This window comes from Chroicocephalus ridibundus, chromosome 10 (genome assembly GCF_963924245.1).
Source record: "Chroicocephalus ridibundus chromosome 10, bChrRid1.1, whole genome shotgun sequence".
NCBI classification, from domain to species: Eukaryota; Metazoa; Chordata; class Aves; order Charadriiformes; family Laridae; genus Chroicocephalus; species Chroicocephalus ridibundus.
The window spans coordinates 4,187,120-4,206,284 of NC_086293.1; the positions used below are offsets into that span (position 1 = coordinate 4,187,120).

Consider the following 19,165-nt stretch of genomic DNA (forward strand, 5'->3'; position numbering starts at 1 on the left):
TCCCTTTATTTTATGCATTTTATGCTTCTAAATTTCTGAGGATTACGTACAATTAGCCTTGTATGATGTTGGACACTGAATGGGAATGTAAGAGCACTGATGTTCAGGCAGAAACAAAATTCCCACTATAAACTTTGACTTGTAAAGAACTCTTACGAGCATGTCTCCGTTGGCTAGTGGAAACACTATCTGGCTTGCTTTGCTTTACAGACTGAACTCAGTACCATTAATCAAGGTTCTATAAACTGCTATTCCACAGTTCCTCCTAGTGCTCAAAACCAAAATTCTCTTAAGCACTTTCCAGTAAGTATAATGAAGCCTTAAGAAGGAAACAGCTGACTTTAAACAAAGATATTTTAAGTTGAAGAGTATCTGCTCTTGTATCACCTTCAACTTTTTCCTATCAAAAACAATAACCATATTAAAGTCTTTTTACAATTGTTTTTTAAAATAATTATATGGTGATTTCTTAGAGTGGACAGATTCTTAGAGTAGATTAAGGAGTCAAAGCACCAAAATCCATTCATTTTAACAATATTATAAAACTTTATCAGGTAAAGACTGTCATAAACATTGAACGTTAAGTTAATAATATCTTCGTTAGAAAGTACTTAAAATTCTTGTGATATGCCCAAAACTCAAAATTTAAATTATCCTGCTTAAGGAGGAAATGGAAGTTTCATCACTGACTTGAATAAAATAAGGGTTAAGCCAGGAGACAGAGCTTAACGAAACCCAATTCTTGTATGTCTGCAAACAGGAACACAAGTAGCCAATCTCTCCCGTCATTTACTGACCTTCAGCCTGTAAATTTTAGTATGAATTACCTCATGCAGTGAAGAGTAGCAGAAGTTTTCAAAGTTCATTTTTTGCAAAAATATTTTTCTTGAAAGCCCTTCCAGCAAAGAACAACTTCAATTTGTTTTTTCAAAGCTTCAGAAATAAAAACTGGTATAATTTTAAATGGCATGAAAATCACTGTGTAATCTGGGTTTGTTTTTTTTTGAAAGCCACAAGCCAAGTTTGAAGACAAATGCTGGTCTTAAAATAGTTTAAACTGGAAACTGGTACATACATTTAGAGAAGGCCGTGGAGTTACTCATTCGATACACCTAGCTCAATTGCATCAGTTGTATTTAATATCTCAAGTCTACTTATTCAGAGCCATGGTGAAGTATTCACCTTTAACAGTCATTAAATCGGTTGCCAAGATTTAATACCTCATGCAGTCATAATCACCCTTGTGTACAAGTAATATTGAATTGATCCCCCCCATTCTATAGAGCAACCTAAGCAGATAGCGAAGATCCAGCGCTGCCAAAAGGCCCAAGTTCAAACAGGACAAATGCCCAACACACGACCTGGTCAATACCAGGAAAATACAGAGTCTTCTCAAAAGACTTTGGGCTGAAGAGGAATCTCTGTTAGCAAAAGAGGAACTGCCTGAGGCCACAAGGATGATGTCACAGGCAATTCAAAAGTGAGATCTTTGAGAAAGACCTCCAGGAGCATTAGAATAGGAATAAATACAAGATGCAAAGCTCAAAGCAAATAAGCAATAAAGGAAACACGTATCAGGAAAAAATTGATACAGTCAAAGGACAATGGAAGCAGGTGAAGAAATCTGAACAAAGAGTGGTTTGGTATGAAATGAGAATACAATTTTGGTGTTAATTGCTTCAAATTGTCTATAAGCATAAACTAAGATATGGAGAAGTCCACAAGCAGGAACAGTATCCTGAATATTAAATATGGAAAATACAGATATGCGTAGCAGGGCATCCACTTGCCCAGCCATCTAAGTCTTACATACTAGAGGATGCAGAAATGGTTTATAGCTTCTTCCAGTTCTCCATATCGCACTAGAGACTTCCCAGAATACACGCTCCTACTAACACAGAGCAAAGGAACGGATACGCTACTTTGTCCAGAAGTTGAACATTCGGGGGAAGGGAGAGGGAGAAAAGAAGGGAAGAATCTCTTAAGCTTTAAGAAGAGAAAATCCATTTCCAATTAGTATTAGGTTTTGTACGTGCCGTTTGATGTTTTGCTTTCTCTTGAAACAATCACCTTTTGATAACTGGCTTGCATAAATTTATCAGGGCAACAATTCTACGATCACTGACCACTCACACCAACATATGCAGTTATTCAGTAATGCAAGAAAACATGGATAATTTGTAGTATGAATAAATGCCTTCTAGAAATTACATACATATGAGCAAATTTATTATGTTTGGTATTTACAATCTGCTAGAACGCAGTTTTCTCACGGCAGGTGTGCTAAACTGAACCCCCACCTCTCCTAACACCCACTGCATCTTCCTAACAGTTGAGAGCTCAGAAGGGGGATCTATGACCGCCTTCCTTGGGCCCTGCGCCCCTTGCCCTCTTCTGGCCCCTTCTCGTGAAGGTCTGATCCTCTTTCTGGAGTAAAACTAAGTAACTCTGGAAAGCTCCTGTGCATACAAGAATTAAGTTTGGAAATTTTGGGTGTTTTTTTACGGGTTCTACTATGGTAAAAGTAGTGAAAGAGACTGTTTAAAAAGACACCTAACAAAGGTAAAGGAAAAAAACCCACCCCTAAATAATGAATTAAATAATGTTATACTGCTACACTGGGAATCCCCCTTTTGGAGAGGGATTTTTCTGGTATGAGAGACAGCAACTTCAGCAAACGGAGTTCGAGCCTGTTCCCCCAGCAGACAAGACGTACCAAGCAAAGGTCACTTTGCCTGTACTACGCTAGGGATTTTGCTCACACTGCAACGTCAGCCAGAAGCGTGATTTTATTCCAGACAGCCACCACCAGTCACTTGTTAATCCAAGGTGGCTACCACAACTTTCAAGGATAGTCCCAGGCAGACAAGACGTGCTATCAATTTTTAACAGTAGAATGAACTCTTTCAAAATGTTCCAAAATGAAAACAGGTTCAAGTCTATTCCCCTCCTCCTGCCTCCCAAATCCAAATGAAGCTGGCAAAAATTCTTTCTTGAAGAGATCACGGCAACCACATGCAACTGAATCATTTAAGACATCTAGGGAGACTGAAGAAGTCCCCCAAATTAAATTCAGGGTTGAGCAGTTAAACTGCTAAAAATGATAGTAAGAGAGGAGGAAAGCCTCACTAAATCGTGATGAAGTAGTGACCCAATCAAACGGGAAATCTAGGGGATTCCAAAGTGGGTCCCAGATTCAGGCCATTAATTTTAAATACCTCACTTAAAATTCAGTTTGCTGTCACCACATGAACATGACTAGATAGAAAAGATGACAGGCTTGCAAAAGCGCCGGGTTGACTCTCCAGGGAAGGATGCCAGCAGCCACCCTCGCACGGCAAGCAGTGGCTGCGAGTGACGCAGAAGAGCATGGCTGGCATCAGCCCCGCAGGGACGTTTCACCTCCGCACAGCAAGGTGAGGTGTCCCGGCAGCTGCTGAGCACACGGGATTTACAGGAGAGAAGAGCAGAACAGGGGAGACGTGAAGATTTTTTCATCTAGGAAACGGTATTGATTGCCCCTGCACAGCAAGATGAAATATATCTTTTTCTCCAGAATTTTGAGCCGCTAGCTGCAGCAACATTAACGTCAGCATCAATACCTCTGGAAAAGTGGGGCAGCAGAAACCACTGCCAGCATCTCATGGCAAAAACACGCCACACTGATATCCTCGTTAAATAGGATTAACATCAGGAATTAAAAATAACATCTAGGTTTGGGGAGAAAAAAATAACACTGATTTCACCTTAAGAGTCTTTGTATGTTGATAATGCTGAAACAGCTATCGTTACGAGTTATTTTTAAATCTTTTCAAACCATCCAGATCTTTTACCATGCACGCTCTTCAGGGTTGAAGGCAGAAAAAAAATCTGTTTCTTCCAAGACGTTTATTAAACATTCAACACAAGCGTTAATACAGGCTCATTCTCAGCCCGTATACGGTGCTGCGGAGCAGTAGTGCACACGCATGTCAACAAACTGCGTCCAGCCTTCCTCCTCTACTGAGAGGTCACTTTAGAACAGTCAATAAGACAATTTGAACTCAATGAATTCTGCTATCTGATATTTCATGTTTAAGCAAATGAATTCAGCTACGCTATAGCACTGAACAGCAACAAACCAGCAGGAGCGACTCATTGAAGGGAACAGAGCTGACCTCTGCCCAGCCAATACACTTACACAGATAAAACTGTTTTCATTTCTCTGGTAATCCAACATACTATTGCTGTCCGTGTTACGAGCCAGTGTGCACAGCGGGTTTGGATGACAGTTCAGCTCTGTAGTTGCGGGTTATGGTTTTCGCTCTGTGGGTTGGAGCAGATCAGCTTTCGTGTTTATAAGCAGGCAAAGTACCAGAAGGTCCAACACAACCACAGAGACTTCCTTGGGAACAAAACCAATGACATATTGATACCTTTTTCCTTCGCTATCTTGTAAATTTTTAAAATTATTTGTAGAGTCCTCCAGCACCTATAGCTTTGAAGAATCAGGCACTGACAAGGCCAGCACCAGAAATAAGCGAATTTAACTTCCCAGGGCCAGCTGCAGCACTGGCGCAGCCCTGTATCGCTCCTGTTGGATGCGCCCGTAATACCGGTAATCACCGACAATTCGCTCTGGTGGCTGCCTTCGGCATATTATTTCTGAAGTCTGGGAAGCGATTGTTCTGAACTCCTACCTCAGGAGGCTGTTGTGCCGCGGCCGCAGGTGAGGGCGGTGGCAGGGTGAGCCCTGTCGGGTGCCCTCGCGCCCGCACGGCGCCACTGCCCAAACCCACTGGCTCGAGAAAACAATAGAACAAAGGCAAAGCCCAGGGCTCCAGCCCCACCACGTGAGACGTCCACAGACAGCAGCGGAGCACGCCGTAACACTTGACTGGTTTGCCAAATTTACACCATACTTTTGTAGGAAAAGGAGGTGGCTTTAAAGTTTTTTGAGGTTTTTCTTTAAGCAAACACTAGATAATTTGCATAGCAAAAATAACAGGTCCCGACTTTGGCCTCACTCCTCACTGCTGTTTTACCCTTTTAATCAATTATCGCTCACCAACAGGAGTGACTTTCACCAAGACAGTCATCTTTAGGTACTGCAAGGTCTTCATGGGCTAGAAGTCAACTGCGGGACTACAATTCAAGACGAGGTGGGTATTTCAGCTGCGGTACCCCGAGACTACAAGTGTCAAGCTGGGCGAGCTCTGCTATCCATGCAAAGCCGCACAACAGCCGCGACCCTGCTGGCAAAGATGATGCAATGCAATAATTCTCTACTGCTTCGGGGATACTTCGGTGTGTAATTAAAAAAAAAAAAGCACCCAAAACCCCCAACAAACAAACAAACCAACCCACCAGGGGCTCAGAAAGGAATCATCGTTCCTTTAAAATTCAGACCCTGTGCCAGGGAAAGGGTGGGGGCCAACACACGACTGAAGTGAAGCAAGCACAAGGAAACTCGCAGGGCTCTAATTTGCCACCCAAACTTCCAAACTAAGGTAATGACTTGAAACTGCCAGAAAAACTGTGTATTTGTTGTATTGTTTAAGCAAAGAATTAACCAAGGTGCCTAGAATAATGCTTATGCTAAGTGCTAAGATTATAACTTAATCGTTGCACTGTAATTTTAGAGCATTACCATACATTTGTCTTCCTGCATTAATGCTGACATGATCCTGAACAAACAGCACTCAGCCTACAGCATCTGAAGAGCTGTGCCCTCATTTGGGAAGTCAAAGAGAAATTCTGCTGCAGTTAACGGGATACTTACTGAATGTGTTAAGAAAATTCTCCTCTCCTCCTTTTGTAACTACTTCAAGGGCAAGCTCTCCTTTCAAGCACACCTGGAAAGAAGTGGGCTATTCCCTATTTTCCCTCATCTCCAATGCTAATCAGAAAAATGAATCATGATGGCTTTTGAACTACCCTATAAATTCGGTCCATTTTCCTTCCTGCTCTTCATTTTTTCAGTCTTTTTGTACCTGAGAGGACTGTACCTCAACTGCCCTCGTACTGAACGAGAGGGTTCCTCGGTGGGAAGCGGCGGGGAGGAGGGACTGACAGCAAATGCAAAAGGAACGATCAAAGGAGTCGCACAAGCCTGTGGAAGCTCAGGTTTTCCAGTCTTTTCACAGAACTGACTCAGCTCGCAATCCACACAGGAAGAGTATCTGCAGTCCCTGAAGAATTTCATTTGAAAGCAAAGAGGAAACAAGGGCTAGTAAATGCTATTGTTACAGAAATAGCAGCTACATACACCCCAGCTATTTCTATTATACAACAGAAATACTCTGCATTTAATATAATCCGTGCTTGCGTTGCCAAGTTCTGGAGTGGCAAGAAGGACGGGACATTAAAACGCATTGTTTTACCAGCTCCAAGGCAAGGGCAAGGAATGGGCTTCCTAATGAGTACTCAGAAAGGGGTGGTTTTTTCTTTAAAAGTTAAAAAGAAAGTTACTACACCATGCTGCAAGCTACGCCAGACTATGTCATCTATTATCAGTGAAAACAGGTTCTTTATGTCAAAGGCGATCGTCAATTTTTCAAGATGTGTGGGGAGGCCTTCTTTCTCCTTACACCTTTCGCGATCGGCGACCGCAAGCATATTTTCTAGAACACCTAGATAGATGTGGGGGAAAATTACTGGAGATAGGGTAGAAGTAATTTCTAGAGATATTTTGAAGGCAAATCAGAAACTACAAATGCATCGCATTAAAAGAAATCAGTATTGAGGAAATGCAGTTATGTTTGTCTTGGAAGCACATCGTGTTGACTGCCAAAAATACATCTTTGGCTTTATTTTCCGCTCCCCATACCTTTATAAATAACAGGCATGTCAAGCACCATCAACCTTTGACTTCTTGGAAAACAGATGGAAACAGTAAATTTGATCGGTCTAGATTCAAAGGGTGAGTAGCAATTGCAAAAGGGGACAGGAGGCAGGAAATCATTACTGCATCTGACACATCTTATCCCAAGTGCGTTCGCATTAGCTATCGCCAAAAGAGAAACGACCAGTCATTCAGTCACGCTATTTCCACTCGCAAGGCTACTGAACTCAGACTTACATATTGAAAGCTACTGCCCCAGTGGCAAGACTTTTCAATATTTTAGCTAAACACCTTTTTCAACAAGTAACAGAATCCTCTTTCCTGAAAAAAAAAAATAAAAATGCAAAGTTGAATAAATAAACTTCAAAATTTCTATTATTCCTCAATGGCATTGTCATCATCTGCCCAATCCACAGAGGATCCTTACAAAGACGGGAGTAGCGAAGTTTTCCAATTCCCACGGCTCAGCTGGAGGCAGCATCGCTGCTAGAAGTGACACTTGGCAAGAAGTTTGGGAATGCCTAATAGAGATGCGGGTAATTGTTTTATCTTTAAATTTTTAGGTGATGTTGTAAAGCGAGCACTTTTTGCACCCCTGTAAGCGTCAGCTGAGACACCTGATTAAGGGCTGTGCTCTTAAGTTCCCTCTAGCAGGGCCACTCACAGAAGGATAAAGCCGCCGGCTGTCAACTGTTTGCTTTCACAGGACACTGACAAAATAAGGCAAAAAAACCCCCGCCCCTTCACTCTCTCTGATATACTGCAAAGACAAAGCTTAATTTCATCAAGGGCAAACTGGCTACATCGATTGGATTGTTCATTTGGTGTAATGGACTTTGCCTTCTTCCTGCAGCTGTCTCAAAACTAGAACAAAATGAAGATAAATCAGCTCTCACTCAAGGCTGACGCGCTATATATATTTATGGATTTCTAAGCCCTGCAATACAATAGCAGGGAGGTACTCGTTACACGATCTTCCCCCCGCAGGAGCGTTACTCCCCCGCCGGGACTCTGCCAGGGCCAGGCTGCCACGCACCCGCCCCGCGCGCCTCGCCTGCCCCGGGCCTTTCCCCACCGCTCCTCAGAACACGCACGGCTGTCCCGTTCCCAGCACGGAGACGCTTTGATACACGTGCATGCAGGCGCACGCAACAGCACACCTTTTTGATCCTCCGAGCAAAGGACTAATTGCCTTTTTCTGAGGGAGCACCGCTAACGTAACCCAACTTAGCAATTCTGACAACTGACGTAACTGCCAGAGCTCATGAAATCTAAAAATTACTTTCCCCACCATATACACTGGCACTATTACGTTAAAGATCTGGCCTCATCTTTTTTCACACAATAAATGAGCCAGTTATGCCAACAAACTCAAACCACTATTTTTAAGAACAGGATTACAGATTTATCAGCTGGGCCATATAATGGCAACACTTTCCATCACTTATCATTTTGCAAAAAGGGAATGACGTACTGTATTGCATCGTCGTATTTAGATCAAGGAGAAACCTGTGGCACAACACACTACGGCAAACGTTAACCTACAATAACCTCCTTAGAAAGAGGGAAAGAATTACTTGAAGTCGTTGGACCAGGCTTTCTTTTGACTTACAACACATTGTAGCTGTAATTGAGCTAATTACAACGAACAAACATTAGACCTGTGCAAAACAGGTGCAAAACCTCACACCCATTTATTACTCCGTTCAGCTGAACCTGAGGTGCGGCAGCAGAATGTATGTGTGCAGGCAGCAAGCGCTGCCTGATGTATTTAACGTACTGTCTTGGAGGGAAAGGGAATTCAGTTTGCATGAAGACAGCCTCCTTTCTGAAAGTGTTGCGCCTGCTAAAGAAATAATCATTGAAAGGAAGACAACCTTCTGGGCAATCACCTAAACAAACTGGCAGTGGACTCAGAGAATCTCTGACACTGCCTAATACAGCCGGCAGAAGAGACTCCCAGGCTTTCTCCCTCTCCTCACCTCCCGTCAGAGCCATGCCGGTTACGCACTGAGAAGCTCTCTGCCAACCATTCAGGATTCTCAAAGGAGCAGGTGATCTAGCTTAAATTTCTCTTAAAAGCTTCGTGGGGAAAACGCATCGTGCAATATTCCTCTAGTTTTCTACAAGTAAATGAACAAAGCCAAAGTAAATCAGCAAGTGGCAGGACATGCCAAAACCCAGAAACAAACCGAGCAATGAAATGGTACTTATCGCTTTGAAAAATCTAAGCCATTCATTTGTGATGCTTATGTTTGGGTAACCTTTGGAAGAATGTTTGCTGTTCCATTACACAAACAATGGAAATACTAGATAAGGAAAATAACCGCAGTTGCCAAGAATGGTCCATGCACTCCTCCCAAATCATTAAGCGTGTAGATATTATTTTATGGATATATAACATAGTATAGGCAGCAGGAGTCCCCACGCTGGTGCTGCCGCGTGGCCCAGGCTGGAGCACACGGCCGGACACAGGAACAGAAGAGCCCACCTGAGCCTCGCCAAGGCCACGGCTTACGGCTTGAACAGGACTCAGAGCTGTACGCCAGAGCGGGACTCCCTGCCTCACACGAGTTACTAACACACAATTTATAAATACTGAAAGGGTGGGTGTCAGGAGGATGGGGCCAGGCTCTTTTCAGTGGTGCCCAGGGACAGGACAAGAGGTAACGGGCACAAACTTGAGCAGAGGAAGTTCCACCTGAACATGAGGAGGAACTTCTTTACCCTGAGGGTGGCAGAGCCCTGGCACAGCCTGCCCAGAGAGGGGGTGGAGTCTCCAACTCTGGAGACATTCCAAACCCGCCTGGACGCGTTCCTGTGCCACCTGCTCTGGGTGACCCTGCTCTGGCAGGGGGCTGGATGGGATGATCTCCAGAGGTCCCTTCCAACCCTACGATTCTATGAACCGTCCTGCCTAGATATTTTCCATCTGTTCACAATCTCGAAAGACCTCCTACGACAGCAGTGTTTAACCTCAACTTGTGTCCAGCGCAGCGTTTCCCCGCAGAACAGAGCTCCAAAGAGCCAGATAAACAATAATGGCTCTGGTGCTTTCTGCGTGGCAAGAGCAGGAGGCGCCCGTGGGCGCAGAGAGGACACCCCATCCCGGGCGGTGGCACTGCTGGGGCTTTCCCAGGCGTGTCCCCAAGGGAAATCCATCCTTTCAGGTGGTACCTCTCAGGGCTCCAGCAACAGAAACAGTAACGTCAAAACGAAGGAGTGTCCGGAACCTGCCATCCTCCTTGGCTAACCAGCCTCTGGCCAAGGTGGTCTGTGCCTGCTCAGCACCGCTCTGGGGACATTCTGGGGGGTTTGTGGGGACCCAAGCAGGCAGTAAAGGCAACAAGCGCTTACTGAAGAGACTGCAGAAAAACGTGAAGTTCTCGCAAGTTCTTACCAGCTCAACCATGCTTCACACTGCATGAAATACGAATTTAAAGGTTTTTTTTTTTTACCATGGAAGGTAGGAAAAAAGCATTGCAAAATGCAACCCTCAGAGGCCTTTGCCGTGACAGTACCGAAGGCTTTTTTCATGGGGAAGGCTGTTGTCATTGTTTAAACCAACCCTTCCATGCGGGGAGAACATGCACAAATAAGGACGAGATGTGTACTGGGAGTCTGGCTTCTGGCCTGGCCGTGTTGGCAAGTTGGCCTGAACTGCAAATTACGTTTTGACCCCACCAATAAGGCCGAGGAACTGGACAGCACGGCGAGCGGGGGAGATCACGAGCGCAGCTTCTTCCAGAGCGCTTTTAGGATGCTGCTTTGAAGATATCCAAAATACTTCAAGCTCAGCCTCACAGCCAATTTCTTAAAATCTACTTTAGGAGAGTTGGCAACATAGGTTTTAAAAAAAAACCCAACCCATTTCATGAGTAGGATAATATTCATCCTAACCTTCTATTTAAAATAATTTAAGAAAATCTTGAACTTATACATAATATTTGATGGTTTATGCATGATAAAGTGTATTCTTTTAACAGCTAAAATGACGCTATTATCAGTTTCTTTACTTTCATGATCTATTTTTGACAGTGTGGTTTTATAGATACCAATATCTAGCAATACATTGTTTTATATTTCTATTTTAAATTAACATTTGTCTGAATCAAGTATCTTTAATTCCTTTCTCGATTCTTTTCTAAATTCTTTACGCATCTGTAGCTAATTTAACACGTAACAACATAGTGGTGCACCTAACTGAAATTCAGCACGTCCTAGCAAGATTTGCTTCAAGAAAGAATACTGGGTTATTAACAGTGTATTTTGATAAAAGCAATCTTGAGGAACCAAAACTAATGAGTACTAAAAGCAACAGGTTAATTTTGCCGCACTCAGTCTTTCTTCATCTTTTACCTCATAGTTAAATCATAAAAGGCTTTTTAGATTGCAATAATGAAAAATAAACCTACGCAGTTGGCCTAGTTGATCCTCAGCCCACATCTCCTTTATAACAAACGTGCTTTTGAAGAGAGTGACTTACCTTGTATCTACCTTAGCTAAGGGCAGCTATGATGATTAAAAAGTCAGCTTCTACACTAGAAATGCTACCAATTAACTGCTCATTCATACTTTCTCTTGCCATGAAGCCTTTTTACAGCATCCTAAGGGAACTAAGCCAAAAAAACCCCAAACTTGCATTTTTCCATAATAAAAGTAGGTTCCACCATCTCACGTAACCACGTCCCATCTGAAACGATCCCACGCTCCACCAGACTGTTTCTAGAAGCTCAGCCCGTCGGGCGTCTGCCAAACGCCAGCGGAACCTCTCCCGCAGCGCTGTGACGTTACTACCAACGCCTGGCGCCTTCTCCCAGCGGCTGTCACAGGGCTGCTCCCACAGACACCACCACCACGGGACAAGTTTTTTTTCTTTATATAAAAATGAAAGAAGCATCATTATAAGCGGCTTCACTTTTCACGCGCGTTGGAAATTACTGCATCCAAGTATTTTAAGCAAGAAATCGTGGAAATTAATTCAATAATGTATTCTTGTAAGGAATAAACACTTTTGTAATACGAAGGGAATGCAGATTAAAAACTTACTGTAAATTGGTGCATACTACTTAAAATTGTGGGTAAAATACAGTTAAGCATTGGAAAGAGTGGATTCCGGTCTCATTTGGTATTCATCCAACTAACTCCTCGCGCTTTACCAGCTGCCCTTTATAAGGTATCACTAATGCTCGAGTGGGCCTCGGAGACTCACACTGCATGGAAAACTGTACAACTGTCACCCAGCTCTGCCCGGTGGGGGATCCAGCGTTGCTTTGCAAAAACGACAGCTAGAGCCTGTTCATTTTCTGTATTACTAGAATAACGAAAGTGAAACTAATCTCAAGAAAAATATTTTTAAAGACTATTCAAGGAGACGCATACTTGTGTTTTTTCATATAAAGTATTTCCATAGATTTTGGGGAGGTTCTTTTTATGAGCACTGAAATGGTAGCTTTTCATTACAATATAATCACTTCAATGCAGGAAATCCCTTCGGCATAACTGAGAGCTGGGATCCACACCGCATCTATGGTCAGAAAAGCGACCACAGAAAATATAAAGAAGAGACTGAAGCCTTGTAATCCATGATAACGCTGTGAATTCCTTCAGCATGCAAATATTATGCTACTCAACATTCAGCAGACTTTTAAAGCTCCACATTGATCAATACACGAGTTCAGAAAACACTGGTAGGTGTACCTTCACAACAGTAAAAATAACATTTGAGTTATGCATAAGATGTCTTACCTTGAGAAGTTCAAGGCCTTTAAAAGAGAGCTTCAAAAAGGCACTTTTCATGTAAGTGATTGATTCTACCAGTCCATAGGTGGCACATCAAATATTAACATGGGAAATTAATTGCTGAGCAAACTGAGCTAATTGCTACTTCTTATTTTCTAAATATTGAGTAAGCCAGCAAAGTCAGATTTTACATAAATTCTTTGGCGCAAATACCTGTGCAGGCACATTTTACCGAATTATACCGTGCCTGCTTCCAGGATACATTTTTGTCCTCTGTTGCAGTAACTACTTAAGCCATAACCCACAAAGTGACGAAGACTTTATGAAAATAAATTCCGAAAGGGCTTACAAGCCTGGGAAGAACTAAATTCTACAGTCAAGTCCTCCTTCCTATTTCACTCAGAGTAACCCAGGACTCTTGCTCAGCAAGAGTTTATCGGGTTTACTGAAAAAAGTAGTAGTGCCCTGCAGTAATGCTTATTCTGTTATACCTCAATAAAAGTGTGTAGAATGCACAGCACTCCAAAATATAAAAAATAGCGGAAGTTTGGTTGTGCTTCACCACAGAAGATGGTGGTTGGAAAAGTGATTTTCAGCCATAGTGGCAAATTAAGGGATTTCATAAAGATATTGCATGGGGAATCCATGGTTTGCTGCAAATGCCAAAAGATAAAACTCTGTGGGAGCCTCCACTACTTAGCTTAATATTTTATTTGTAACTCATGTCTACAGAACGTTAAAATTCCATTTCCATATAAGAAACTATTATGTTTCTTTCCTCTAAGAACAGTCATATCTTCAAGAATATCCTCTTCACTGTATTTTAACTTTCTTTGCTGTGCTTGGATACGAGAAAAGCAACGGCTAGGGATTTATGCCTAAACCTCTGCTTATATTTGACAGAAGCCTTTAAAGGTTTTCTATTGAATTCTCGTGGATACCTTCTCCCAAACGAAAGTTTCTGAGTTTGACATGACATATTTCAGCGAGAGTCCCTCCTAAAACAATTTTTCCAAGCACAACAATTTAAAATAAGATCAAAACTTAGTGCGACTGGGAATTCCTATTATGTGATCTAATTTAAAATTAAAACCCAGCAGAGTCTTCATGATTCCAAGGCTATGCTGATTGCCATCTGAAGCTGGAAAGGTTTTTCCCTAATGCACAAGTGATGAAGCGCACGTAAGGCTTAGAGGAAAGTTACCTTATCTGAAGTATCAGAGATAGATTACTGCTGGAGTCAGCGTGCCACACTAGTTGGATCCATACGCCCTGTTCCGATATGAGGAATTAAGTTTCCCTGATGTCACAAATTGACCAGATAATGCAATTAATGTTTCCTTTGAAGTCCACATTGACCAGCTAACCGGCAGAGCGAACTGGCAAAACTTTACTGGAGTCACTGCAGTGGCCTTGGTTCACCCAGACTGAGACTTCCCTCTTTGACATGCCATAAACCACTACGGGATATTTAAGATGCTGAAGCCCTAGTGGGATATTTACAAATCAGTGTTTATTCTGTCAGGTAAATATAGAGATCCTGCACTTCTGTCTGCAGCTCCCCAGATGTGTCAGGGATCTGTCTGAACTGCCGCACGTTCTCTGAAGAGTTGATCCTCTGGTGTCAAACAGCTATTAGGCCACTCTCTGGAAGACCGACAGGCATCTGGAAATCCCAGACAAGCGGCAGGGTCTCACTTTCCTACCTCAGCACTCCCACTGGGAGCAATCTCCAGGCAGGAAAAGAGGTCCTGTCTGAAGGATCAGATATTTGGGCAAGACTAGAAAGTGGGAGAGATCTGTCATTAAACATTCTAGAATACAAGACTGCAGATGAATGTTGAAGCACTACTGGAGCTTGCTGCTCGTTTTAATACAGCATTAGCTTAATAAACCTTTGCTGAAAAGGTACTGTTCACAGCTTTATAGCTTATACTGTTTAAACGATACTGAGACTGTATATGATCAAGTGTCAGACCATGAAGAATTTACTCGAAGGCCAGGCATTGATAGCTGCTCCTCTGGGACTCTTCTGGGACTGCAATTTATAGTATCACGCTATGTGATGCTGTAATTGACATGTTTACCGTTACACCAATAATTCAAGACTTCCCAGCATTTAAACAGAGGAGTAAAAGTAAAGGATTAATTTCAAAAAGGAGAGAATGGAATAAAGCCAACACGTCTGTCTTCTTGAAAAAGAAAATAACTTAAAAGGAACATCTTGGCTACTTTAAAAGACAAGCTAAATATTACAGACTCAAAGACTGTACAATTTCCAAAAGCGTTAATATTCCTTGGAGACAAAAATACAGTGATGAAAACAGAATTCTTAGAATTAAATAGAATGTTCCTGTTCACCAATTCTTTCTCATTTAGTGCAAGTAAAATTGCACAAGGAGAGGGAAACGTCCCACCATTGTCAATGTTTTATGGGGAGATATTTGGGATAAGTGTTGAAAACTAGACTAATGACTGATGATCAGGTAGAGAACTCCACTTACAAAAATAGATATTGAAAAGTTATGATTAGTATTATTAAACGTAAGAAAGTAAGGAGTTTAATTATACATACAAAAGAAGTCCAAGTAACAAAAACCATAGATGCAGTCGTATATTGATAATTTAAGCCAAACTATCTACGGTAACACAGCAAGTCAAGAATAGTAACCACAAAAAAAATATACATTACATATTGATCTACAAAGTAACATGGTGTGTAGCTCAAAAGGTCATTTTATATTCTCAAGATGCCTAAATACCTAGAAATTCTTATGAAGCAACTAGTGTGCACCTTCTTACCACCAAGAGCGTATCTGTTAAAGCCTCTTTATAACACCATAAAACAAGCGCTGAATATTTTTTTTGTCTGCCTTTTAAGGAAGAATTAATCCATTTAGCTCTCTGAATAAAAAGCACCTCTTATTCTCACGCTAGCTTTAGCTATAGCTAGACTGTTTTTATCTTTTTTCTCTGAAGACTCCTCTTTTGTTTTACTATTGTTGGGAATAAAGGCAGCACCATGAGAACTGTGTTCAGGTTTGAAACAAAACCTCTTTCTTTCACCGTCTGGAGAGCCCTTATGCAAAGTCCCCACTCAAGTGAAGGAAGACGCGCTTACCTTCTGTTGGTGATGTCTTCAGATGCCTGCAGAGCCCCTCTGTTTCCCCATATGTCTCTTTGATTTTTACTACCGCTTCTGTTCCTCGAAGTTCCATGAGGGAGCGCAGTTCTTGCAGTGTGCACCCAAACTCTCCTGCATGGTTGGCCTCATTTCTTTGGTTCTTGGAATAAAAATCGCTATTTGTCATGTCACCCATTGTTGCTGATTATATTGCTCCGCTTGTTGTAGTGGATACAATCTTAAAACTGTTTAAAAATTGAAGGAAAGGAATCTTGAATTCCAACCTCAGAAATTAAAAAGAATCCCGCGTGTGCCCGGCGAGCGAGGTGGAGAACGCCTCCGGCGCGCAAGGTGTCCCTGGCTGCCCAGTGGTCCGCAGAACGGCTGCTCTCAAGGCTGCAGACCAGCTCCGCTCCATTCACCACTTCCCATTATGTGCACCCAAGCTGTAGACTCTACATGGTCATTTCTTCCTCTGCACCTTTGGGAGCAAACAGAAAGGATTCATTACAAGACTGAGCAATGACGCTTTACAAAGGTGAGTTCAGATTTATTCTATCATTGCAGTTTGACTCCTCATTTAAGAAACGCTCTGCGGAAATGCTGTACAGGCGGCCTGTGAGACGCCGCAGGTATCAGAGCCAGCGCCGACAACAAGGATAACGCGAGCTCTGTCTTAGAGAAAGCTCTCCACAGCTAAAGCACCAATAGCAGCGCTGCGTACTTTAATCAAGTCCCAAGAGCACACGCTAAATGAGATGGCTCATGAATATTAATAAGGAAGCGATTAGCCCGGCACGCTAGATGCACCTCCAGTGTGTGCTCCGGTTCATACAGCCACATCAATCTTCCATCTGACAAGAACAAAGACTCTCTCATAGAGGCTACAAGGTAACAAAAATTAGTTAAACACCACTAATTTTCATAATGGGTTAAAGCAAAACTGGTTCTTAGTGCAAGGACAGTAAAAAAAATGTGGAAAAAATAGAGCCACCATTACAAATTCAGAACGCATTTAAATACATCTTGCAGCCTTGCCTCCTGGGAGGGTAAGCCTATCGCCCAGAGCAGGCCAAGCGCCCGAGCGCCGGGTTCGGGCAGGCGGAGCCGTGTCGCACCCAGGGACCTGCTGGGCTGCCACCCCCCTGGCCTGCACGGAGACACCACACACACACGCAGGGGGTGTCGGGTCTTGTCTTTTTTCTCCCTCCCCCAGTGTTGAACAACTCATATTTGGACCATCTGGGAGACACTTGATTACTTGCTAAAACCAGCCTTTAAAACCTGTTTCCCCTTCCCAAGTTTTAATGAAGTTGGTTTAAATACTGCTGAAACCAGCTATTATATTTGGCACAGAGAGTTTTAACAGAGATTAAAGGTTTCTTTTTTGCCTCAAGCGGGTTAGTGCGTGCGCACTGTCAAATCTATAGGTCTCAGAATAGTTTTCTCATAGTAAAAAAGATCTTTAAAAGAGCACACCATCAGCCTAATGACCGACAAACCTGGCACAGTCACAGTCACATATTGAACCGCGTGTGTACAACAAGACACCGTGGAAATGAGCACACGCACAAAGAGGATCCCAAAGCGTTTCAAGTCCCAATTGTATATTTGTGCAGTAATTCTAACCTCCTGCCCACACATAGTTAATATAACAGGTAGGCTTGGTACTTCCACCGACCTCACTGCAGTGCCGTTGCCCTGCCTGCGAGAAAGCTCAGGCCCGCGGCATTAACTCCTCTTTGCCCCCAGTGACATTATCTGCTTTGGAGCTGTCTGATACCCCTCGCTCAATTAGACAAACTGAACCTCTACCTGCCCCTCATTTACACGTAAAGACTGGACGCTCCTTTGATTTCTGGGGAGAAAAACAAAACAAAACCAAAAAAATAGGAAGTACCAAGGTTTCACTACAATATTACAGAACGCAATTAAACTAGCGGTCAACTGCTACATGCTGCTTCTACTCATCCTATTTATTGATATTATTCTAGTGCTAAGAACTTCTGCCAACCTTGATTTCACATATTGCTTTTCAAGTTCACCAGAAGAGAAGAATTTCAGCACAGAAAGTGGCTTACAGTGAGCAACAAAGAGAAACTGGAAGTAGTAATTGAAAAGGGCCTTTATTTGCCAAGCCATAGCCAAGGAGGAGATGTTGTGCTCTGTCAACTTTCCACCCCTGCATGTCGGACGGTGTTCACAGTATCCATTCACTCCTAGGTAAATCCCTATGGATAGCGTGCAGAAAAGACCTTACTCACTATTGCTTTATCTGTTTCTAAACAGGATGGATCACCATTCTGAATAGAAATAACATCAGCCTGGAGCGTTACTTTGGAAAAATTGCAGGGTAGAAATGTCACAGATGTCCAGTAAAACAGACTTCATCCCAAGAGGCGCCGAATCACCACAACCGCCTCTGATGACATGTCCCCCCCCTTCCCTAAAATCAGCATTTCAGGCTCTTCCTGGTTTCATCTCTGGTAAGTCACTGCTGACAGCCACATCAAAAAAGCAGACTCAGATTTGATCATGAAAAAGAATATACGGAAGAAGGTCGTGAAAAATGAGGCATCATTAATAATAACGAACAGCTAAAATGACAGACTACGATTTACTTACAGTGGGGAAAAAAAGAATCTCTCCCTAAGGTTAAGTACACTTCAAGATCTTGAACACTGGGTGCCTAAAACGGCCATGATGATAAAAAAGGAAAAAGAAAAGAGAAAAGCCATTCACCTAACAGAGAATTCATAGGGCTTTGCCAGTCCTCTGGGCTTTTTAAACATTCCTCTAATAAAATAAAATTGCTCTTAAACTGTTCCATAACACCACAGTGAAAAGACATTTATTAGCGTTTTCTGAAAACCATCTACCGATTTAATCGGTGCTGCAAAGGGTACTAAACTTGGTACCAGAGATGTTTTCTGCACAATGTTTTCTGTGGGATGAGTCCACCGCTCTCAATCAAAGCGTCTCTTTTGACTCACTGTGCCGTCACTATACATTAATATATTTGCTTCTATTCTTAGAAATTCATTGTCATATGTCAGCCACGGCAAGACAGCGTAGTTGTTTTTTTTAGCATGTTTTGAGTCATTTGCCTGCTGAACTTTTTATTTCACCTCCAATTAAATATTAATCAGTAAACAACAAATACGAAGTCTATGCTTCCTTTGGTGCTTTAAAAACAAATTACTTGGAGTTTGTGCTCTTCACGATTCACCTAATGTTACAACACCAGGTAACAGCGCCTCACGTTTTTGAAAGGCAGATGGTAAAATACAGAAAGCACAAAGCATGACTAGCACTATTCCCTGATAACGCACTTCCCTCATCCCATGGAACAAGATTCATCCCATCCTTGAATCTCTCTTCCAAAAGGCCCAGGGCCCTTGCCAGAGCGCACCCCAGGTCAGCGCGACTGACACACGACCACCCCACTCTTCCCGAGTGGTTAATATTCCTCTAAC

At 42.6% G+C, this 19,165-nt stretch overlaps 1 protein-coding gene across 12 annotated transcripts in view; it reads right to left on the bottom strand.

The window, feature by feature from the left end:
- The window catches only part of ATP2B2 (ATPase plasma membrane Ca2+ transporting 2), a 429,063-nt gene that overhangs the window by 165,810 nt on the left and 244,088 nt on the right, over positions 1-19,165 (bottom strand). For all 12 annotated transcript variants that reach the window (XR_010072835.1, XM_063348415.1, XM_063348414.1 and 9 more), the window contains one exon: positions 15,687-16,170. Coding sequence is in view for 11 of the 12 variants with exons in the window: in XM_063348415.1 (XP_063204485.1) it covers positions 15,687-15,885 (199 nt within the window). In the remaining variant the exon portion in view is untranslated. The remainder of the gene's footprint in view (positions 1-15,686; positions 16,171-19,165) is intronic.